This window comes from Chiloscyllium plagiosum, unplaced genomic scaffold (assembly GCF_037043375.1).
Source record: "Chiloscyllium plagiosum isolate Xiang-an unplaced genomic scaffold, Cpla_swu_hap1 HiC_scaffold_19, whole genome shotgun sequence".
NCBI lineage: Eukaryota > Metazoa > Chordata > Chondrichthyes > Orectolobiformes > Hemiscylliidae > Chiloscyllium > Chiloscyllium plagiosum.
This window is the reverse complement of record NW_028270157.1, coordinates 14,842,812-14,867,845: the sequence shown is the minus strand read 5'-3', so window position 1 is coordinate 14,867,845 and position 25,034 is coordinate 14,842,812. Positions and strand designations below refer to the sequence as shown.

The 25,034-nt window shown below is 43.3% G+C and overlaps 1 protein-coding gene across 3 annotated transcripts in view; it reads right to left on the bottom strand.

Moving 5' to 3' along the window:
- The window catches only part of glt8d2 (glycosyltransferase 8 domain containing 2), a 44,345-nt gene extending 19,613 nt beyond the window's left edge, over positions 1-24,732 (bottom strand). The window contains exons 1-5 of one of the 3 annotated variants that reach the window (XM_087997040.1): positions 24,389-24,729; positions 22,133-22,280; positions 16,266-16,310; positions 9,087-9,179; positions 992-1,223 (exon numbers count right to left, since the gene is read on the bottom strand). In XM_087997040.1, coding sequence (XP_087853166.1) covers positions 992-1,223; positions 9,087-9,179; positions 16,266-16,284 — 344 coding nt within the window. In that variant the 5' untranslated portion in view covers positions 16,285-16,310; positions 22,133-22,280; positions 24,389-24,729. Of the gene's footprint in view, positions 1-991; positions 1,224-9,086; positions 9,180-16,265; positions 16,311-22,132; positions 22,281-24,388 lie in introns of all 3 variants that reach the window. The other 2 variants (XM_043709937.2, XM_087997039.1) reach the window with 2 other exon arrangements.
- Positions 24,733-25,034: the final 302 nt, after the last annotated feature.

The following is a 25,034-nucleotide window of genomic DNA, read 5'->3' as shown; positions in this document are numbered from 1 at the left end:
TCTTTGCTCTGCCTAGCAAAATGTAAGGTGGCTATGGGTTTTAATTTAACAAGAACGTCCAACAAATAATTGTGCCTTCTTGCCACTATCTAAAGGCTTTACAGGTTGTTCCCCTATAAAACACTTTTCCTCAATTGGCTGTAACACGATTGATGAATTGGGGAATTTTTTTTAAAACTCCCGTTGGCTATTATGCGATTCTGTGAGATCACGAACAAAGGAACCTGAGAAGATGGAATGGCTTCTATGTGAGTGGATACAAGATCAATCGAAAAAGGCATCTGGGACCACAATTCTCCCCATGAAACAGAAAGCCTTATCTATTTATGAGGACCTCAGGAAAATAAGCTGAAAATCCTGCAATGTGCCTTCCTTCAGTGCCAGTGGTGGCTGGTTTGCTGGATTTAAGAAATGCTAGCTTTTCTTAACATGAAGTTATGTGGCAAAGCTGCCAATGCAGACAAGGAATGTGCATCAACATTTCCTCCCGTGGTGAAAATAACTGATTGAGGAAGAATCAAATCTGCACCCAGAACTGCGCTTGAAAGTAATGATGCTGCTGATAATGACCCTCAGCCCCTATCTCACTACAGTTCTGTACTATAACTCAGAAACCCCTTGATGTGTTAAATTTACTGTATTATTATATGGTTTTAAAAATTACTGAGACTGTGTTATCATTTGTGTTGAACTAACTACCATTTTTGTTTCAATTTTTGCTGACATATTTGGCGGTCTGCCCCCAACCCTGTTTTTCACATAGCCCCTGTTATTTCTGTTCCACAATTTTCTATAACACAAGGTCGTACATGAATGCAATTATCACGTTATAGCAGAACAGACTGTATTTTCCTTATAACCTCTGTAAAGGATTTATGGTTATCTTAAATTTGTTCTCTCCCACACAGCAGTCTCATCACCAATAGGCAAAACCATCAATCCTTCAATTTTAAAACAAGACTGAATTAATATGTCTTAACAACTATCTTACCTAATATGAACGAGAGAGTCTCTCAGTGTAATTATGTAGAAAATGATATCAGCATTAGTGTTGCTATAGATGCTGTTGATTGTTGCAATTGTTCCACCCAATCGGTCTTCAGCAGCACAGATTATAATTGGGATCACATCATCGGGAGCGGAAACATCATCAGTAGCAGGAACATTGCTCTGTTTCATGGTATGGCCTGTACTGTGGACAGTTGGAGACTCAGGTTCTTCAGCTGAACAGTGAATGTAGAAAATTAGGTTATTGAAAAGCAAGAGAGGGCAACGTTCATTGAACAATTACCACAAGACAGCAGAGAAATATTCATTTCAGAACATCCAAGCCAGGATCTTACATCAACTAACCTTGTAAGAATATTCTTTCTCCCTCATGCATTTATCCAACTTCCCCTTAAATACATCTTGAGATTTATCGGAAAAAGATCACATTTTGTCAAAGCTTTATTCCTTTCGCACTCACCAGGACAATTCACAAGAATATAAAAGTAAAGGGGAAAACATGTTTAGGGTGGATGAGAAAAGAATGCTGATTGATTGGCAATAAACTTCTTTTTTATTGCTAAACTCAAATGCGCAGCATTTCATTTTTGTGATTTAGCAAAAGACTACCTCACTAAAAACCAAAAAAAAACTAATCACGATCTATCAAGCCAGATTCCAGTCTGGGATCGGAGTTATCTAGTAATAACACAGCTGGATCATAGCAGGAACAGTTATGGTGAGGGGGATTGGCACCTTTCCCTGCAGCAAACACCGGTTGTGATTTCTGCCTGGGGCCAGGATTTGGGACATTCGCTTTAGACTAGAAAGGAATGTGCAATGGTAACACAGGGGTCAATGGTTATGGTCCAGGTAGGTACTTACAATGTAGATCGAACTGGGAAAGAGATTTTATGTAGAGAGTAAGAGAAGATAGGCATTAAATTAAGAATAATCTGGATTATTATCTGAACTGTGTGCAAATTGGCATCAGTACAAAATATTAGAGAGATGAATATATTGCTTGAAGACTGGTGTGGAAGAGTGGGTTCTAATTCATGGGCCATTGACACCAATACTGGGAAAAGTGGAAGCTGTACCATTGCGATGGTCTATATGCTGGGGCTAGTGTTCTTGTGAACTGCACAAATAGGGAAGTAGAGGGGTTTCAGATGAAATAGTGGGGCAAGAAATCAGATGCAAAAACAGCTTGTCTATCAAAGAGTAAAGACAACGTAAGAGAGGAAAATAGTGATATGGAGAATTAGGAGCAGACACTGGCAGTAAGAGGGCAGAGCGAAAACACCTAGAATACACCTACAAGACCAAATGTTACAAAGAAAAGGACAGACCAAAACTCTGTATCTGAATATGTGTAGCATTCATAACAATGTACATGAACTGATGTCACAGATTTAAATAAATCAGTAACAATCTGATAGCCAATATAGAGACTAGCTTCAGGATGACAAAGATTGGGTGTTCAATATTAAGAGATATATGACAATCAGCTTAAACAAAAGACTAGCTGAAGGTGGAGAGGTAGCATTGTTAATCAAAATGACATTCATGCAATAATTAGAGCGTTGGATATAGAATTGGGTTGCAGGGAGACAAGGAATATTCAGGGAAAGAATTCACTTGGGGGGGGTTGACAATGCTCCCTACCAGTAACCACAAGATGGGACAAATTAGACAAGAAGAAATATCGTGTGCTTGTGATAATGGGACAGTAATAATCATGGGTAACTTTAATCTAAATGTAAACTGGAAAACCCAAATGAGCAATAGTAACCTGAATGAAGAGTTCATTGAATGCTTTTAAGATAATTCGGAGAGTTCCCATCTTCTGGTACCAACCAAAGAACAGGATACGCTCGACTTGATATTGTGTAATGTGACAAGATTAATTTTTCTTATTGATTCACAGGATGAAGGCATCGCTGGATAGATCAACTTTTATTGTCTGTCCCTAACTGCCCAGACTCAACCACATTGCTGTGGGTCTGGAGTTACATGTTGGCCAGAGGATGGCAGATTAATTCCCTAAAGGAAATTAGTGAACCAGATGGATTTTTCCCACAATCAACAATGGATTCATGGTCTTTATTAGACTCTTAATTTATTGATTGAATTCAAATCCCACAGTCTGGGAGTTGAACCTAAGTCACTGGAACATTACCTGGTTTCATAGTCCACTTTCCCTAATTACCACAGAGTAAAGGCACCCCCAGTTAGCAGCAACCACAGCACACATTTTACATCCAGCTAGAAAGGAAGAATATTGGGACTAAAACTAATATTTTAAACACCAAATAAGGCAATTATGTGGATTTCCAAAGATATTAGATAAGAGTCATAGAATCACAATTTTATGGTGCAGAAGGAGGTGACTCAGCACATCATATCTACTCCAGCTTTTTAAATGAGCATTATGACCTGGTTTTTCTTCCTTTTTCCCTGCATGTTGTTTTTATTTAAGTAATCACCCAATGTCCTCTTGAATGCCTGAATTGAACCCGCCCCCACCACATTTCCAAGCAGAGCACTCCTACTCGCTGTGTGTAAAAAGATTTCTCCCATCACCCTTGCTTTGTTTGCAAATCACATTTAATCTATACCCTCTTGTACTTGTCCTTTTTATGAGCAGGAACAGCTCTTGTCCAGCACACCCAAAATTTGAAAACTTTTATCAAAGCTCCTCTCAGGCTTCTCTCCCTGGAGAAAAGTCCCTACTTCTTCAATAAATCCGAATAACCAAAGGTACTCATCCCTGGAACCATTCTTGAAAATCAGTTCTGCATTCTCTCCAGTACGTTCACATCCTTCATAAAATGTGGCTCCCACAAATCTATGCAAAACTCTCAGCTTAGGTGATGGGAGGAAAGGCACAGTAGCTAAATACACAGGTAACACCGACACAGGTAGGCAATTATATTGTGAAGACATAAGGAAGTTGTAGGTGTTTGTAGATAGGTTGAGTACACGACAAAAATCTGGTAGATGGAGTACAATGTAGAAAAAATGTGAAAGTTCCCAAGCAAGAGGTGAGAATTATTTTATGCTTCAAGTTGTTGTGATCTAAATGTGCTGTCTGAACGAATGGTGAAGGCAGATTCAATAGCATCTTTCAAAAGGGAATTAGTTAAATTCTTGAAGGGAAAAACGATAAAAGGCTATGGAAAAATACCTTGGTAGCGAGAGTAATTGGATAGGAATTTCATTGGGCTGAATGACATTTTTTGTGTTTTGTGTGATTGTGTGAACCCTTAATGATTGACTTGATGGCCCTGTACATTTATTCTAGTTATTCTTCCAGTTGCAATAACAAAACACAGCTACTTCAACTGAGATTCCAAGATCTCTTGGCAATCTCTTCAACTTCCTTTCTTTTCACCCAGGTCCTTCCTGTCTGAGAGGGCCATCCCTTTGGATACTGCATGTCTAAATCCCTTACAGCATACAAACAACAAGGTGATAACGACCAGACAACCTGCATTTTATTTTTGATGGTTTGAGGGAGAAATATTGGTCGGGACACCAGAGGAAGCTCCCCTGCTCCTTCTCCCAAATATTGCTGCAGGTCTTTCGGAGCATCCAGAAGTTTATCATCTGATCCAAAATGTGACACTGTGGACAGATAGCACTCTTCCAGTAGGAAATTCAGAATTGATTATGCACTCAAGTGTCTGGAGTGGGATTTGACTCAGAAGGAATATGACTTTACTCTGTATTTTGACCACTTGTCTCAATCCCAAGAAGTGTTTGATGGGAACAGAGTTGAGGGAATGTTATTTTTATAATGTTATAGAGTCATAAAGACATGCAGCATGGAAACAGACCATTCAGTCCAAATCGTTCATGCCAACCAGATATCCTAAACTAATCTAGTCCCATTTGCCAGCATTTGGCCCATAATCCCTCAAAACCATTTCTATTCATATACCCAATCAGATGCCTTTTAAATGTTGGAATTGTACCAGCCTCCACCACTTCCTCTGGCAGCTCATTCTATCATAGTCATACAGCACAGAAACAGACCCTTCAGTCCAACCAGTCCATGCCAACCATAATCCTAAACTAAACTAGTCCCACCTACCTAAGCTTGGCCCATATCCCATCAAACACTTCTTATTCATGTACTTATCCAAATGTTTTTTAAATGTTGTAACTGAATCCACATCCAAAAGTTCTTGTGGAACTTTCCATACACAGACCACTCACGCTGTTGAGGGGACTTGATTTTTCCATTTATATCTTGTTTTAAAAGGGTAGGTTGGAAAGAAGAACAAAAAACTGTGGCAGAGCTGACATTAACTCATAAAACCCATCTGAATATTGTTACGACACGGGGTAAACCCCTCTGCTAATTTAAATCCAACACACAGAAAAAAATTCTCCCAGTGATGTAATCTGTGAAAATTCAAGTGGCAAAGTACTATCCCAAAAGTCACTATTTAAAGTAAAAATTAACAACTTTAATTTTGTAAAGTCTAACAGAGAATAATTAACTAACAACTATTTAGAACTCATTTATCTAAACCTATCTTTTACGTTCCCCTCTACAATACTAGTCCGATAAAACCCCCGATTAAGATTTACAGAAAAATTCAAATTTCAACACCAGCCAGCTGTCGAATCTGCTTTTCGTATCTTCCTCTGTAGATTTACTCTCCGGGTCGTGTCGATTTTTTTTCCTCTGTGCAAACTCCTTCTCTAAACAGATACCTCTCAAAGATTTCTGACTAGCAGCCTACATCTGTTGATCTTTTGGCAGCTCTCGTTAATAGCTATGGCTTATATTTTAAGTTTAATCAAGAGACTTATCTCCAAAATCATATAATCAAGAAAGAATCCACTATACTCACTACTGCAGCCTCTCTGTCTGTCTAAGAGAGAGGCTGCAGTAGTGAGTATAGGGGATTCTTTCTTGATTATGTTTTTGGAGATAAGTCTCTTGAGTAAACTTAAAATATAAGCCATAGCTATTAATTTAACCTGGGGCAGTGTTTGTAGAGGAATAAGACGGTGTTATTTTCTGGGTCTGTAGATTGTGAAGGAGCAAAAATAGCCTTTGCAGTGATATGTACTTTTTGTCAGATGTGGGAGTTTAAAGAGAGTTTAAGGCTTACTGTGGATTATATCTGCCATAAATGCTGTTGGATGCGAATCTTATCAGGTCAAGTGGATTGGTTGGAGAGACAGTTAGAAGTGATGAGGAATTTGCAACAGCAACAGTGTGTGATGGATGGCAGTTATAGGAAGGGGGGGAAGTCACCGATACAGTCACATAGATGGGTTAACTCCAGGAAGGGAAAGAGAGGTAGGCAGCTAGTGCAGGAGGGTTAAATATCATTTATTGTATCCGTTGCTCCCGATGTGGTCTCCTCTACTTTGGGGAGACTGGGCGCCTCCTAGCAGAGCGCTTTAGGGAACATCTCCGGGACACCCGCACCAGTCAACCACTCCGCCCTGTGGCCCAACATTTCAACTCCCCCTCCCATTCTGCCGAGGACATGGAGGTCCTGGGCCTCCTTCACCGCCACTCCCTCACCACCAGATGCCTGGAGGAAGAATGCCTCATCTTCCACCTCGGAACACTTCAACCCCAGGGCATCAATGTGGACTTCAACAGTTTCCTCATTTCCCCTTCCCCCACCTCACCGCAGTCCCAAACGTCCAGCTCAGCACTGTCCCTATGACTTGTCCTACCTGCTTATCTTCTTTTCCACCTATCCACTCCACCGCCCCCCCCGACCTATCAACTTCATCCCCTCCCCCACTCACCTATTATACTCTATGCTACTTTCTCCCCACCCCCACCCTCCTCTCACTTACCTCTCCACGCTTCAGGCTCTCTGCCTGTATTCCTGATGAAGTGCTTTTCCCCGAAATGTTGATTTTACTGCTCCTCGGATGCTGCCTGAACTGTTGTGCTCTTCCAGCGCCACTAATCCAGAAGCTAGCGCAGGAGTCTTTTGTGGATATACCCAGGTATAGACAGGATGGATCGAGTGAATCCTTAGAAGAGTGTAAAGGAAGTAGGAGTGTACTTAAGAGGGAAATCAGGAGGGCAAAATGGAGACATGAGATAGCTTTGACAAATAGAATTAAGGAGAATCCAAAAGATTTTTACAAATATATTAAGGACAAAAGGGTAACTAGGGAGAGAATAGGGCCCCTCAAAGATCAGCAAGGCTGCCTTTGCGTGGAGCCACAGAAAATGGGGGAGATACTTTATGAATATTTTGCAATGCTATTTACTGTGGAAAAGGATATGGAAGATGTAGACTGTAGGGAAATAGATGGTGACATCTTGCAAAATATCCAGATTACAGAGGAGGAAGTGCTGGATGTCTTGAAATAATTAAAGGTGGATAAATCCCCAGGACCTGATCAGGTGTACCCGAGAACTCTGTGGGAAGCTACAGAAGTGATTGCTGGGCCTCTCGCTGAGATATTTGAATCATCGATAGTCACAGGTGAGGTGCCAGAAGACTGGCAGTTGGCAAACGTGGTGCCACTGTTTAAGAAGGGCGGTAAAGACAAGCCAGGGAACTATAGACCCAGTGAGCCTGACCTCGATGATGGGCAAGTTGTTGGAGGGAATCCTGAGGGACAGGATGTACATGTATTTGGAAAGGCAAGGGATAGTCAACATGGCTTTGTGCGTGGGAAATCATGTCTCACAAACTTGATTGAGTTTTTTGAAGAAGTAACAAAGAGGATTGATGATGGCAGAGCAATAGATGTGATCTACATGGACTTCAGTAAGGCGTTCAACAAGGTTCCCCATGGGAGATTGGTTAGCAAGGTTAGATCTCATTGAATACAGAGAAAACTAGCCATTTGGATACAGAACTGGCTCAAAGTTACAAGACAGAGGGTGGTGGTGGAGGGTTGTTTTTCAGATTGGAGGCCTGTGACCAGTGGAGTGCCACAAAGAATGGTGCTAGGCCCTCTACTTTTTGTCATTTTCATAAATGATTTGGATGCGAGCATAAGAGGTACAGTTAGTAAGTTTGCAGATGACACCAAAATTGGAGGTGTAGTGGACAGCGAAGAGGGTTACCTCAGATTACAACAGGATCTGGACCAGATGGGCCAATGGGCTGAGAAGTGGCAGATGGAGTTTAATTCAGATAAATGCGAGGTGCTGCATTTTGGGAAAGCAAATCTTAGCAGGACTTATACACTTAATGGTAAGGTCCTAGGGAGTGTTGCTGAACAAAGAGACCTTGGAGTGCAGGTTCATAGCTCCTTGAAAGTGGAGTCGCAGGTAGATAGGATAGTGAAGAAGGCGTTTGGTATGCTTTCCTTTATTGGTCAGAGTATTGAGTACAGGAGTTGGGAGGTCATGTTGCGGCTGTACAGGACATTGGTTAGGCCACTGTTGGAATATTGCGGGCAATTCTGGTCTCCTTCCTATCGGAAAGATGTGAAACTTGAAAGGGTTCAGAAAAGATTTACAAGGATGTTGCCAGGGTTGGAGGATCTGAGCTACAGGGAGAGGCTGAATAGGTTGGGGCTGTTTTCCCTGAAGCTTCGGAGGCTGAGGGGTGACCTTATAGAGGTTTACAAAATTATGAGGGGCATGAATAGACAAAGTCTTTTCCCTGGGGTCGGGGAGTCCAGAACTAGAGGACATAGGTTTAGGGTGAGAAGGGATAGATATAAAAGAGACCGAAAGGGCAACGTTTTCACGCAGAGGGTGGTACATGTATGGAATGAGCTGCCAGAGGAAGTGGTGGAGGCTGGTACAATTGCAACATTTAAGAGGCATTTGGATGGGTATATGAATAGGAAGGGTTTGGAGGGATATGGGCCAAGTGCTGGCAGATGGGACTAGGTTGGGTTGGGATATCTGGTCGGCATGGATGGTTGGACCGAAGGGTCTGTTTCTGTGCTGTACATCTCTATGACTCTATGACTCTCCTTTGCCACTCTTAGTCCGAGCTAGCTTTCAACTCTCTTAAAGGTACAGTACCCCTTACACCTTCATAACAATGTCAAATGACTTCAGATCAAAATCATTGTGTAATCTAGATTTCCACCAGTTCCTAATGAACCTCTCCTGTAAATGACAGAGGAACACTCACCTGCTTCCTGTTTGTACGGTGACATTTTGTGAAATTTGTTGTAAAGGACCAGGCAAAACATTAGAATGACTAGGAACAGCAAGCCCTGATTAACTGGACAAAAGAAAAACACAAAAATAAAACACTCAAAGGTAAGTATTTATCCAAGAAAGAACAAATCCAAACAGATTAATCAGCACTTCACAAGTAAATAAAGCTCATTACGCAAAACCATGAATTTCTTCTCAAAATACTTAAAACATATTAAAACAATTTATGTGTTTCATGAATATGTTATTTTATTGATTCGGAGATGCCGGTGTTGGACTGGGATGGACAAAGTTAAAAATCAAACAACACCAGGTTATAGTCCAACAGGTTTACTTGGAAGCACTAGCTTTCGGAGCGCTGCTCCCTCATCCGACAACCACCTGATGAAGGGGCGTCGCTCCGAAAGCTAGTGCTTCCAAATAAACCTGTTGGACTATAACCTGGTGTTGTGTGATTCTTAACTTTATTTTATTGATGTTGTTAAGTTTAAATGCATTTTTAAATGATGAGAGTACACACCAGAAAATTGACCCTAGAGTTTGGGATGACTATTGGCTCCATACCAGTAGTATCTGAGATTTCGGAATTAAAATAAATACAAATTGGAAACAAAATCAGGCGAGATAGTTTATTATAGCAACAAATACAACAATAACGGGAATTTGTTCGGCACCTTTAATATCATAAACAGACCCAAGTCAATTTTGTTAGGGTGTTATCAGATGAAGTTGTGACACCAAGTCACACTTGGAGATATTGGGGGAAATGGTCAAACATTTGATCAAGAGGAGAACTTTAAGGAGTGTCTTAAAATAGGAAAGTGAGGCAGAGAGGTTGGGGGACTCGCTAGATAGAGAGATGGCCATGAATGTTGAAGCAGTCGAAATTGGCGATCCGCGAAGGGGCCAGAATTGGAGGAGCACAGAGATCTAACAAGGCTGTCAGGCTGCACAGTAGTGCAGTGGATTGGGACAGTGACATGGAATTGGTAAATGAGGATTTAAACATTTGTGTCTACAGCCCAGCTCATATTGGAATTATTGAGATCGGCCCAGGCACCTCATTACACAAATCTATTGAGTGCAGTAAGTCATTACAGGGGAGGCTCAATCAGAGTTTATGCAGCTCTTTCACATATAATGGCTACTACAGAACAGATCGCTTGGTCCTGTTGGAACATCTGGAATTTGTCCACCACATCAGCAGTCATTCCTAAACTCAAGTGTCTACCTTGCTCCAATACTCCTTTAAGCCTCTTCCACCTTTCTAACCCCTTCTTTAATGCTGATAAGACTCCTGAGGGGTCTTGAAAGGGTGGATGCTGACAGGATGGGGGAGGTTAGAACTGGGAGACACAGTTTTAGCAAAAGGGATCTCCTATTTAAGACAGAGATGACGAGCCTTTTCATTTCACTACGAGGCTTATGAGTTCAAGGAATTTACAGAATCACTATAGTGTAGAAATAGGCCCAACAAATCCACACCAACTCTAAGGACAGCATCCCACTCAGATTCACCTTTCTACCCTATCCCTGTAACCCTACATTTCCCACTGCTAATCCAACTAACCTACACATCCCTGGGCAATTTAACATGGCCAACCCACCTAACCTACACATCCCTGGGTAATTTAACATGGCCAAACCATCTAACCTGCACATCCCTGGACAGTTTAACATGGCCATACCATCTAACCTAAACATCCCTGGACAATTTAACATGGCCAAACCATCTAACCTAAACATCCCTGGGCAATTCAACATGGAGAAAGTGAGGACTGCACATGCTGGAGATCAGAGCTGAAAAATGTGTTGCTGGAAAAGCGCAGCAGGTCAGGCAGCATCCAAGGAGCAGGAGAATCGACGTTTCGGGCATAAGCCCTTCTTCAGGAATGGGGAGGGTGTGCCAAGCTGGCTAAGATAAAAGGTAGGGAGGAGGGACTTGAGGGAGGGGTGTTGGGAATGCAGTAGGTGGAAGGAGGTTAAGGTGAGGGTGATAGGCCGGAAAGGGGGCGGAGGCGGAGAGGTCAGGAAGAAGATTGCAGGTCAAGAAGGCGGTGCTGAGTCTGAGGGTTGGGACTGAGATAAGGTGGGGGGAGGGGGGGAAATGAGGAAGCTGGAGAAATCTGCATTCATCCCTTGTGTTTGGAGGGTTCCTAGGCGGAAGATGAGGCGCTCTTCCTCCAGGCGTCGTGTTGCCATGGTCTGGCGATGGAGGAGGCCAAGGACTTGCATGTCCTTGGCGGAGAGGGAGGGGGAGTTAAAGTGTTCAGTCACGGGGCGGTTGGGTTGGTTGGTGCGGGTGTCCCAGAGGTGTTCTCTGAAACGTTCCGCAAGTAGGCGGCCTGTCTCCCCAATGTAGAGGAGGCCACATCGGGTGCAGCAGATGCAGTAAATGATGTGTGTGGAGGTGCAGGTGAATTTGTGATGGATATGGAAGGATCCCTTGGGGCCTTGGAGGGATGTGAAGGGGGAGGTGTGGGCGCAAGTTTTGCATTTCTTGCGGTTGCAGGGGAAGGTGCCGGGAGTGGAGGTTGGGTTGGTGGGGGTTGTGGACCTGACGAGGGAGTCACGGAGGGATTAGTCTTTCCGGAACGCTGATAGGGGAGGGGAGGGAAATATATCCTTGGTGGTGGGGTCTGTTTGGAGGTGGCGGAAATGACGAAGGATGATACAATGTATCTGGAGGTTGGTGGAGTTGTAGATGAGGACCAATGGGGTTCTGTCCTGGTGGCGATTGGAGGGGTGGGGTTCAAGGGAGGAAGAGCGGGAAGTGGAGGAGATGCGGTGGAGAGCATCATCAACCCGTCTGAGGGGAAATTGCGGTCTTTGAAGAAGGAGGCCATCTGGGTTGTTCGGTATTGGAATTGGTCCTCCTGGGAGCAGATGCAGCGGAGGCGAAGGAATTGGGAATATGGGATGGCGTTTTTACAGGGGGCAGTGTGGGAGGAGGTGTAGTCTAGGTAGCTGTGGGAGTTGGTCGGTTTATAGTAAATGTCCGTGTTGAGTCGGTCACCCGAGATAGAAATGGAGAGGTCTAGGAAGGGGAGGGAGGAGTCCGAGATGGTCCAGGTAAATTTGAGGTCGGGATGGAAGGTGTTAGTAAAGTGGATGAACTGTTCAACCTCCTCGTGGGAGCACGAGGTTGCGCCGATACAGTCGTCGATGTAGCGGAGGAAAAGGTGGGGGGTGGTGCCAGTGTAGCTGCGGAAGATGGATTGTTTCACATATCCGACAAAGAGGCAGGCATAGCTGGGGCCCATGCAGGGGCCCATGGCTACTCCTTTGGTTTGGAAGAAGTCGGAGCATTGGAAAGAGAAGTTGTTCAGAGTGAGGGCTAGTTCAGTCAGTCGAAGGAGGGTGTCAGTGGAAGGATACTGGTTGGTTCGGCGGGAAAGGAAGAAGTGGAGGGCTTTGAGGCCTTCGTGATGGTGGATGGAGGTGTATAGGGACTGGATGTCCATGGTGAAGATAAGGCGTTGGGGCCAGGGAAGCGAAAATCATGGAGGAGGTGGAGGGAGTGGATGGTGTCCCGAATGTAGGTGAGGAGTTTTTGGACTAAGGGGAACAGGACCATGTCGAGGTATGCAGAGATGAGTTCGGTGGGGGAGGAGCAAGCTGAGACGATGGGCAGTCAGGTTTGTGGATTTTGGGCAGGAGGTAGAAACGGGCGGTGCGGGCTTGTGGGACTATAAGGTTGCAGGCGGTGGATGGAAGATCCCCTGAGGTCTGGGAGATGATGGTTTGGTAGTGGGAGGTGGGGTCAGGGTCAAGGGGGCAGTAGGAGTAGGTGTCCGCGAGTTGGCAGTTAGCCAATTCAACATGGCCAGTCCATCTAACCTGCACATCCCTGGGCAATTTAACATGGCCAATCCATCTAACCTACCCATCCCTGGGCAATTTAACATGGCTAAACCATCTAACCTGCACATCCCTGGGCAATTTAACATGGCCAATCCATCTAACCTACCCATTCCTGGGCAATTTAACATGGTCAATCCATCTAACCTACCCATCCCTGGGCAATTTAACATGGCCATACCATCTAACCTGCACATCCCTGGGCAATTTAACATGGCCAAACCATCTAACCTGCACTTCCCTGGGCAATTTAGCATGGCTATACCATCTAACCTGCACATCCCTGGGCAATTTAACATGGCCAAACCATCTAACCTGCACATCCCTGGGCAATTTAACATGGCCAATCCATCCTACCTACCCATCCCTGGGCAATTTAACATGGCCATACCATCTAACCTGCACATCCCTGGGCAATTTAACATGGCCAATCCATCCTACCTACCCATCCCTGGGCAATTTAACATGGCCAAACCTTCTAACCTGCACATCCCTGGGCAATTTAACATGGCCAATCCATCCTACCTACCCATCCCTGGGCAATTTAACATGGCCATACCATCTAACCTGCACATCCCTGGGCAATTTAACATGGCCAAACCATCTAACCTGCACTTCCCTGGGCAATTTAGCATGGCTATACCATCTAACCTGCACATCCCTGGGCAATTTAACATGGCCAAACCATCTAACCTGCACATCCCTGGGCAATTTAACATGGCCAATCCATCCTACCTACCCATCCCTGGGCAATTTAACATGGCCATACCATCTAACCTGCACATCCCTGGGCAATTTAACATGGCCAAACCATCTAACCTGCACTTCCCTGGGCAATTTAGCATGGCTATACCATCTAACCTGCACATCCCTGGGCAATTTAACATGGCCAAACCATCTAACCTGCACATCCCTGGGCAATTTAACATGGTCAATCCATCTAACCTACCCATCCCTGGGCAATTTAACATGGCCATACCATCTAACCTGCACATCCCTGGGCAATTTAACATGGCCAAACCATCTAACCTGCACTTCCCTGGGCAATTTAGCATGGCTATACCATCTAACCTGCACATCCCTGGGCAATTTAACATGGCCAAACCATCTAACCTGCACATCCCTGGGCAATTTAACATGGCCAATCCATCCTACCTACCCATCCCTGGGCAATTTAACATGGCCATACCATCTAACCTGCACATCCCTGGGCAATTTAACATGGCCAATCCATCCTACCTACCCATCCCTGGGCAATTTAACATGGCCAAACCTTCTAACCTGCACATCCCTGGGCAATTTAACATGGCCAATCCATCCTACCTACCCATCCCTGGGCAATTTAACATGGCCATACCATCTAACCTGCACATCTGTGGGCAATTTCACATGGCCATACCATCTAACCTGCACTTCCCTGGGCAATTTAACATGGCCATACCATCTAACCTACCAATCCCCGGGCAATTTAACATGGCCATACCATCTAACCTGCACATCCCTGGGCAATTTAACATGGCCATACCATCTAACCTACCAATCCCCGGGCAATTTAACATGGCCATACCATCTAACCTGCACATCCCTGGACTGCTGGAAAATTGGTTGGAGAAGTACAAATGGCAAACAAAGAATTAGCAGAGGAACTGAGTAGGTATTTTGCATCAGTTTTCAGGATGGAAGGCATCAGCAGCATACCAATAGAATCAGGGGGCAGAGGTGAGTGTAATGACCATCACTAAAGAGAAAGTGCTGGGGAAGCTGAGAGGCCTGAAGGTGGATAAATCACCCAGACTGGAAGGACTAAACTCCAGAACTCTGAAGGAGATAGCTGAGGAAAGTGTACAGGTATTGGTGATGATCTTGCAGGAATCACTGGAGTCAGGGAGGGGTCCTAGAGGATTAAAAAATGACCAATCTAATACTTCTGTTTAAGAAGGGATGGAGGCAGAAGACAGGAAACTACAGGCCGGTAAGATTTTGGAGTTCATTACTAAGGATGAGATTGCATCATACTTGGTGAGATAGGGCTGAGTCAGCACAGCTTAGTCATCAGGAAATCTTGTCTGACAAATCTGTTGGAATTTTTTGCAGAGGTAACGAGCAAGTTAGACAAAGGAGAGTCAGTGGACATCATCCATTTGGAATTCCAGAAGACCAATGGCTGGTGCCACACAGGAGGCTGCTCAATAAGATTTCCTGATGCCCACCTGTGTGGACAATGGAAGGCAGGCTGCTCATGGAAAGTTCCCTGAGATGCTGGGCAATTTAACATGGCCAATCCATCTACCCTACCTGGTGTTTTCATATCAAGTAAAACGTCAACTTATTAATGTTCATGATACAATGGAATACAAATGGGAGTTTCTCATCATATACACAGTGTTTCATTTTGCCTATTGTGGAATAAAGCAGTTTATAAACATTAACTGCAGATTGTCTTAGCTAGTATAAATACAACCTCCCTTCGAAATCAGGAAAATTCGATGCATATTAGAGAGTTTCATTGTGTCATTGCTATGTACCTATGTCAATAGATACAGGGCAGGGGGAGTCACCTACTAATAAGAAGCAAGCCATCAAGCCACATAAGTATGAACTTGAGTAAATCAACACCACACTCTCAAAGTCATAACATTTTCCAAAACCAGCTTCTGAGATTAGAGCTCCTATCATCCCAGCCCGATTCTTTCCCAACTATGGCCAATTTTGCCTCTGTGAAATGCTTTTGGACATTGTGGGAGTTATTAAGTGGGAGTAGGTTTGGAAAAGCTAAGCGCAGGGTAAGCACCACATTGCTGTGACAACAGCATCTTGAGCTTGGGCCATTTTAACATCTGGGCCTTGTATTCACCCATCGACTGATTAAAACCATGTGTCCCACGGCAGCCTGGTAAATGACAATTAGGGAGTTCCAGTAGGATCCCTTAAAGTGTAAAGAGGGGAAAATTTCAGATGTGACATGGAGTCTGGCCGGCAAATACCAAGGTCTTACTTAAAAGCATGGAGGGAACATTTCACTCAGCAAGGTACTCTCCTCAAAACACATGGTAAAAAAAGCACTGAATTTTTAATGGTCCAGTAGGACACTCTTTCACATTCATGTGAGAAGCTACATCCTACAATAAATGGAATTCTCAACCACTTCCAAAACAACAATGCAACATAATCCCCAGGGAATGGGTAACAGTCTGTCTTAGTCTGTTCAAAAACCTGCTTGCCACCCTTCTGTCCCAATATCTGTTGAAAGTCAACAAGTGTGAGAATCGTTCCTTTCCAGTGTACTTACTTTTTCTAATGAATGCCATTCTTTTCCTGTTACTTAGCAAATGGTCTGTTGGGATAATAAGATGAAGAGAAGCATTAATTAACAAAAGGCTTGAAAAACTAAATAAGCCCCAATAAAATCACACTGGACTCTTAAGAGGATTGTGTTTACGGTGAATATTGGCCACAACTTCTGCCACCATCAAATGATGCCAGCTTGTGAGTTGAGCCACATTCCTTGCATTGGGCCTTCATTCACATGCTACTGGCTCCTGTGGGAGACAATCAGGTAACAAGAAAACACAAATGCAGAGACAAATGGTATCTTGCAGACTGAGCACAGAGGAAAGCTAGAGCAGGAGTAGCCCATATTTGAGCTGGACCCCATTCATTACAATCATGGCTTATCTATAGGCTCAACTCCAGCTTCCTGAGTTATCCCGAAACCTCTGACTTCCCTCAGATTCCAAAATCTATTGATCTGACTCCTGAATATATTCAACAACTGAGCATCCATTGATGGTTAGAGAATACTAAACATTCACATCCATCAGAGCGTATAATCTTTTTTCAGTTCATTTCCATATCCTTTTCCCAGTTCTAAATGATGGCCTCTTAACCTGAAACCCCTGAATCTCCATCCAGGGCAGGAGGTCTCACAGCATTTGGGCTTTTGAACCTAAGAAGAATGTTATTTTTAAAAACTCACTCATGGGATGAGGGCATCACTGGCTAGGCCAGTATTTATTGCCCATCTCAATTGCTCAGAAGGCAGTCAATAGTCAGCCACTTTGCTGTGGGTCTGGAGTCACACATAGGCCAGATCAGGGAGGGATGGCATTTTCCTGTCCTAAAGGCCATTAGAATTGCAACATACATTTCAATGAGATTGTCACCTCTCATTCTTTTACTGTTAAGCAAGTATAGGTCACTCTACATTAGTTCTCTTGATAGGCCTGTGCTCGAAGTTCAGATAACAGTCTGGTCAACGTTTGTTGCCCCCTCCCCCCAACTTCTAATGCAAATGTACGGTACCTTGGAGAAGGAGACCAAAGTGAGGACAGTCCTCAAGTTATAGTTCCAACGAAAGTCCTATAACGTTTACCTTGATCATCAAAGTGCTTCCATTGTATGTCCATTTTCCACCCTAATTATTTCTTAACCAGTAATTGAGTGAAGGGGGCTTCAGTGACACTGACAGAAGGCCAGAGTATTTCTGAAGCTTACTGAGAGAATCCCTGACCCTCCTGGGATGTATCCCAAAAGCAAAATCTTGTGTGGTGGGAAAACCCCCTGCATACCTCGCGGTCCAACCCCCCCCCCCCCCCCCCCCCCCCCACCCACCCACCCACACACACACCCACACACACACACACACAAAACAAGCCCCACCACAACCATTTTTCAACCCTGCCAATAAGTTTCAACCTGCAATGTTTCTAATGGTATGGCCCAGCCTGGGACAATGGGATACATCAGGGTCCAATAACTGAGGGCAAATGGCTCTAGGTAGCCCACTGTCTTCAGGTCAAGGGGCAAGGCTTCTCTGCTTGAGTAGGGGACCAGGCCCTAGGCCAAGAGTAGCACTGGGTAATGTCATTCCTGCCCCTGACCTGGACCCAACTATAAATCCAACGATGGTTATTCTAACTGTTTTATCACCAGCAGGAATGCCTTCTACCTTCACTCCCAAGTGGGCTTATGAGTTGCCAATATGCTGTACCCCCAATGAGGAGCATTTTTTTACATGTAGCTGTAATGGAAAATGTGGCAGCAAGTTTTAGTACAGCAAGCTCCAATAAATAGCAGCACCAGTTGGTCGAAGGACAAAAATTGGCCAGAAGACCAAGGAGAACTTCACATTAAAGTTACAAGACATTTTATATCCACCTGAGAGGGACACCGTGTGAAAGACAGTCCCCCAGCAGTTCAATGTTTAAGGGGAAAATGGTGGCATTATGGTATTGTGATTGGAGCAGTAATTAAGAGGTCCAGAGTAATACTGTGGGGAATGCAGGCCCAATCCCATGACAGTACTAGGCAGAATTTAAACTGAATTAATAATTCTGAAATTGAAAGTTAGTCTTTGTTATGGTAACCATGAAATAATCATGAAATGTTATGAAAACCCATGTGGCCCAAGAAACTGCAGAGATTTGTGAACACATCACGCAAGCCAGCCTTCCATCCATTGACTCCATCTATACTTCCCGCTGCCTCAGGAAGGCAGCCAATGTAATCAAAGACCCCTCCCACCCCAGTTATAATCTCTTCCAACTTTTCCGTGGGGCAGAAGATACAAAAGCTTAAACACACAAACCAACAGATTCAAGAACAGCTTCTTCCCTGCTGTTAACGACCTCTCAAACTTTAAATTGAATGTTGATCTTCCTATTTGTGCCTCTTCTCTGCAGCTGTAAGACTGTATTCCTCACTCTGTTCTATTACTCTTGTGCACTTTGTATATGATCTGCCTGCACTGCACACAAAACAAAACTTTTCACTGTATCCAGTTACATGTGACAATCATAAATCATATGAAATCAAAAAGAATCAAATAATCTCTTTCAGGGAAGGAAATCTCCTGTGATCTCCAGAATCCAGATCCACTACAATGTGCCTGCATCCGCGGGACAAATGAAAAACAATACCTTCCTCAGCCCTGCATTAAGAGTGTCAGCTCATCTTTTTGCACTCAAGTCTTCTGATATGGGTGTTGAACCCTTTGATTGCACTCAGAGGGAAATGGTTTGGAAGAAGGGAAAGAATGATCAAACCATCGATGGTGCAGTGAAGCCTTCACTCTCTGCCCATCTTTAAAAACTCTGTACACTGTACCTGAAATTATTAGTGACTGCTTGTACAGTTCACATTATTTTGTGAAACCGTTGCAACCAATAAACGGCTAAACAAGTTTCAAATGTATTTTAAAATAGTTAGGTTTCCAATTAGAAAAGCTAATGATAAAGAATGCAAGAAATGAGAGGCCCCACAAGCAGGTTTCAGCCCCACAAGCAGGCTCAACTCTACTTTCCCACCTGTTGTCAAGAGTCTTCACACCTCCACAGAACAAGAATCTGGCTGTCTCAGTCTTAAATGCATTCAAGTAGGCAGCCTCTCGCTGCTCTCTCGGTAAGATCATTGCAAATATTCAAGATCCTCTCTAAGAGAAGACATTCCTTTTTATCTCCATCTTAAGTGAGGCAACTCCTTATTCTGAAATTCTCAATTGATATTTCCCCACCAAGGGAAATGTCAGCTCGGTGCTTAACTTAATAAAGTCCCGTCAGAAACTTACATGTTACAGTAAGATCATATCTCATTTTTGTAAACTCCATTGAAAGTAGGACTACTTGTTCTAACTGCAAAGACAACTAGGAAATCCTGTAATGTAATACAAATCCTTGCCAAGGTTTGACCTAATTTCAGGCCATCGGACACATTACAGTTGAATAAAATGCATATCCACCCTGTGATGGAATCTTGGCAGATATAGAGAACCCAAGCCTTTGCTTAGACTTAGTAGTTACGAAAAAAAAAGTTAGTAAAGGAAGTTATGCAGATGAACAGGCTTACTGACCTACTGGAATATACTATCTCCAGCTGTATAGATCATATATTTGCATTTTCAAGAAAATGAATAGCATCACACCACAAAATTTATTAACCTTTAAATCCAGACCACTACCTTGGTAGCCATCATGTGGAGCTGCTGGTGTTGGACTGGGGTAGACAAAATCAGAAGTCAAACAACACCAGGCTATTGTCCAACAGGTTTATTTGAAATCACAAGCTTTCAGAGCACCTCTCCTTCATCAGGTGAAGTCAACCTGGTGCTGTGTGACTTCTGACTTTCTTTTAACAGAAGCAGAACTGCTGTAGACATAAATCCACCTTCAGTATCAATCCAAACACTAAGAATTAACATAGTAATTATTTGGCAGCATCTGTGGTGAGAAAACAGAGTAAATATTTCGAGACCGGTCTGCAGACTGTTGTTTGAAATATTAACTCTTGTCTTCTCACCATCAATGCTGCTAGATCTGCTGGGTCTCTCCAGAAATGTTTGTTTTTGTTTGTTTCAGAACTCCAGCATCTGCAATTCATTGTTTTGCAACGTATTAATGGTACCATTCACTGGTAGAGATTTCATCTTTGATGAAAGATAATGGGTTCAAATTCTGCTCCAGGGCAATGCTGAAGGATTAGTGCACTGTTGAAGGTGCTATCTTTCAGATGAGATAAACAAAGATTTTGTTTGCCTTTCAAAAACCAAAATATTCCTTGGCTTGATAAAACGACAGGGAGTTTTTTTTTAATTTTTCGTTAAATACCCTGAAACAGATTATCTGATCATTACCAGTGTTGACTGTGGAGGTTTGCTGTCCAAAAATTGACCACCATTTTTTTAGCCTGTCAACAGATACATAACTGTGTCTAGGGAGGTTTTGTGATGCAGTGGGTATTGTCCCTGCCACTGGGCAGAAGCTCTGGGTTCACGTCCCACCTCAGGATCTGATATCTCCAGAAGGTGGGACATATTACAGCCAAACAATTATCAACTGGCAGATCTTTCTGATATGCCTCCAGCAGTTGATATGAGTGGGAACATTTCCTGGTCAAGCAGACTAGCTGTAGTGCTTGAGTAGGGGTTCTTACTGTGAGGGTCACCTCACTCTGCGCAACTATGACACACACTGTCTTTAATGGACTTGAAGACTGTGAAAGGCAAAAGCTGGTTATAACTCAGCTGATGAACTTCAGTGGATTTCAAGGTCTAGCACTACGTGCTGAGGGACACACTAAAACTTGGGGTGGCTGCCGCCAAAGCACAGTGAGGAAAGACCACTGTCTGAGGTCTTTCTGCCAAAGTTAAATGGGGGTCCATTCAGATATCGGACCGTCCTAGTGCCTCAAATATATGTAACTATTAGTATTGAATGTATAACAGAGGTTTTTGGTTTGTTGGGATAGAGTCAATATGAATGGTCTTTTTGTTTACTTAACATGCAACAACTGTACTTGTGACAATGTATATATACAGGGAGAAAGTGAGGACTGCAGATGCTGGAGACCAGAGTTGAAAAATGTGGTGCTGGAAAAACATACCAGGCTAGGCAGCATCCGAGGAGCAGGAGAATCGATGTTTCGGGCATAGGCATGAAGAAGGGCTTATGCCCGAAATGTCGATTCTCCTGCTCCTCGGATGCTGCCTGGCCTGCTGTGTTTTTCCAGCACCACATTTTTTAACAATGTATGTATACAGACAGATTTTTATGAATAAGGTTTATGAATAAGTATTTTTATGAATATTTTTAAAATTAAAAATAGTATGAAACAGGGCTGAAGATTAACATCTCAACCAAGATGACACTTACAGCAGTGCAACACTTCATCAGAACTGTAATGGATATATGAACCTATAATCTTCTAACCTAGAAACAAGAGTACAGAGCCGCAATGGTGCTGTTGATACTCCAGGTATGGTCTTTGAATGCAAAGGAGAAAGTGAGGACTGCAGATGCTGGAAGATCAGAGTCGAGAGTGTGGTACTGGAAAAGCACAGCAGTTCAGGCAACATCCGAGGAGCAGGAGAATCAACGTTTCAGGCAAGAGCCCTTCATCAGGAATGAGTGTTGATATATGAGTGTCTTCCTGTTCCTTTTCTTGCCTATGAAGTTTCTTCTCAACATACAGCTTTGGCTAGCACCCAGAACAACACCAAAACACCATAAGATGCAGGGGGAGATAACAGGCCATTCAATCCATCAATTAAATGTTCCACCATTTGATGAGATCATGGCCAATCTGATAATCCTTAACTCTACTTTCTTGTCTTTTCCTCATAAACTTTGATTCTCTTACTGATCAAAAATCTGTTTCGTTTACCTTTGAATATACTTAGTGACCCAAGCTCAACAGCATTCCACAGTAAAGAATTCCAGATTCAGGTCCCTCTGACAGAAGAAATTCTTCCTTATCTGTGACTAAAATGTGCAAATCTTTATTCTGAGATTATGCCCTCTGGTCCTCAACTCTGCAACAAAGAGAAACAGCCTTAAAGTTCAAAAGCAGAGTCAGTCAGCACTTGCATTAGGTGACTTGTAATTTCCACTGGGTCCCTGTGTGAACATTTCCTAGTCAACTCACAAAAGCCGAATGGACTTCCAGCTTCCAGCTTTCACCATATACTTCCGGCACTATCAGGTAAAAAGCTCTGAGACAATAGCTCCACCCACCATCCTGGGCTATATGCTATTCTACAAATGTTTAGTTTAGAATTTTGGTTAAACTTCAGGTATACCACACTAACAAGACTTGTGATCATGTATTTGTTTTTTAATAAAACATCGTAATGTGTTACATAGGAGCGTTAGCAAACAATATAACAGCTAATCTGAGCCATCTTTTTTTAAAAGGGAAAAAAGGTTATTCTATTATTTTTCCTGACCTTCAAAAAACCTTAAGAAGCTGTTCAGATGTCAAAGAGCATCCAAGGTGGGTGGCATGGTGGCTCAGTGTTTAGCACTGCTGTCTCACAGCACCAGGGACCCAGGTTCAATCCTAGCCTCGGGTGACTGTCTGTGTAGAGTTTGTACATTCTTTTTGTGTCTGCGTGGGTTTCCTCCAGGTGCTCCATTTCCTCCCACAGTCCAAAGATGTGCAGGTCAGGTGAATTGGCCATGCTAAATTGCTCATAGTGTCAGGGGAGAATATAGGGTAGGGGAATAGGTCTGGGTGGGTTACTCTTCAGAGGTTTGGTGTGGACTTGTTGGGCCAAAAGGGCCTGTTTCCATACTGTAGGGAACCTAATCTAAGTAGGGCATAACACTGAGGTACAGCTGGCACAATTACAAAGGGCTTAATGGGCCTCTTTCTATGTTGAAACTATTCTATTATTCAATGATCTCAGGGCAACAGGCTGAATATCTAGAAGTTGTCTCGAGGGGCCAAATAGCCACTTTTTTTTGTTCATTCATGGGATGTGGGTGTCGCAGGCAAGGCCAGCATTTATTGCCCGTTTCTAATTGCCCAGGGGGCTGTTGAGAGTCAACCACGTTGCTGTGGGTCTGGAGTCAAATATACGCCAGATCAGGTAAAGATGACAGTTTCCTTCCTTAAAGTGACCCATGGGTTTTTGCAACAAACGACAACTGATTCGTGGTCATCATTAGACTTTTAATTCTATATTTGTTTGTTGAATTCCACCACCTGCTGTAACAGAAATGTCACCTGGATTAACAGTTCAGCAATAATACCAGTTCTTCCCATGAACTGTTGCAGCTCTAGCAACAGTAATAAATAATCCAGCCTCTTTTTAAAAAGTCATGATCCAATTGGACCAATCCCCTCCAGGGACAAACAAAACACAGAACTGGTCTCAAAGGAACAGATAAAGTCAGCAGGCAACTAAACTTTACCAGGATGCAAGAGGCTCTGCAGATTTACAAGTAGCAAAATATCAGCTTGTAAATATTGACAAGATTTTTTTTCCCCATTTAGCGATGGGTTGTTGATGTCACTGATGGAGCCGGTGTCCATTACCCATCCCTAGTTGCCCTTCCTGAGGTGATGGTGAGCTGCCCTTTTGAACCACTGCAGTCCAGGAATGGTGGAGTCTCGACAGAGGGTCAGAACAAATTATTTCAAGAAGTGAAGAGTTTTTTTTATAAAATACTGTACAGGAGTGTCTGTTTTAAACAACAGTATGACGACGAATGGCGAATCAAACGTTTGCCAGCGTCACACTGCTAATGGGTTTTCTCGTCCACAGCTCAATGGGAACAGAGTTGTTGCATGTTATTTTACTCTTTATTAATACAGCCACTTCTGTTTTTGGTGCATTTATTTTTATTTTAAAATGTCGATTCCAAAATACTGGAGTTGCCTTCACCGCTCCGCCCTCACTCCAGAAATATGTTTTGATTCTATATAATTGTCCACAGAGTGAAACTTTGTGCTGACGTTGTGCAGTTCCGGGCAATAAATCGGATTGCATCAAGGGTAAACATTTAATTTTATTGCACAAAGGCTAAAGACTTAATTTGAACACATTCAAACCTGGAGCGGGCTACTGGGGAACCGATCGAGATTATAAGAAAGAAAAGCTTCCGTATTTGTAAACTGTATAAAACTTTAATTTACCTCGTCACTTCCAGACTCCAGCTCAGTATGTCGGTGTCAATAATTTTTTTCCCCTCAATAAAGAACAATCGATTCTCTGACCCCCTTCTTGCAATGTACTCCTTTAGGTAAACAAAACAAAAAATGTTTCCCCTCCCCCGCCCTCAAACTTTGAAAAGTCGAAAGTGGGACAGATGTGGCGAGATATCCTTGCTTCTTTTCCACGCGAGCAGTCGGGGAGGGAGAGATAGAGACAGTGTAAATGAGGACCAGATGGTATTTCAATTCCCCATGCAGGCAGTCAAATCCTGATATTCCATTGTACTTCCCTCTCCTTCTTTACCCTGTCCCTCCCTCTGCAAATTACAAATTCCATCTGTGGCTTGCACATCAACTCTGACCACGAGACAGGACTGAGTGGGAACGCGACTGTGAAACAGACGCCCACCCAAGCACTCAAACCACTTGTTGTTAAAATCTCGCTTTTCACATTTTCCCAAATAGTGACAGCTCGGTGGACACAACTTGGCATGAATTGATCTTGCGCTCTGAAGGAGGTCTTCCATTTATAGAGCGCCATTCCGTTATTTCATGACTCCAAGGTTCTTTTACAGTCAATGAAGTATTTTGCCAAGTGTAGCCTTAGACATGTAGAAGGTACATGGCA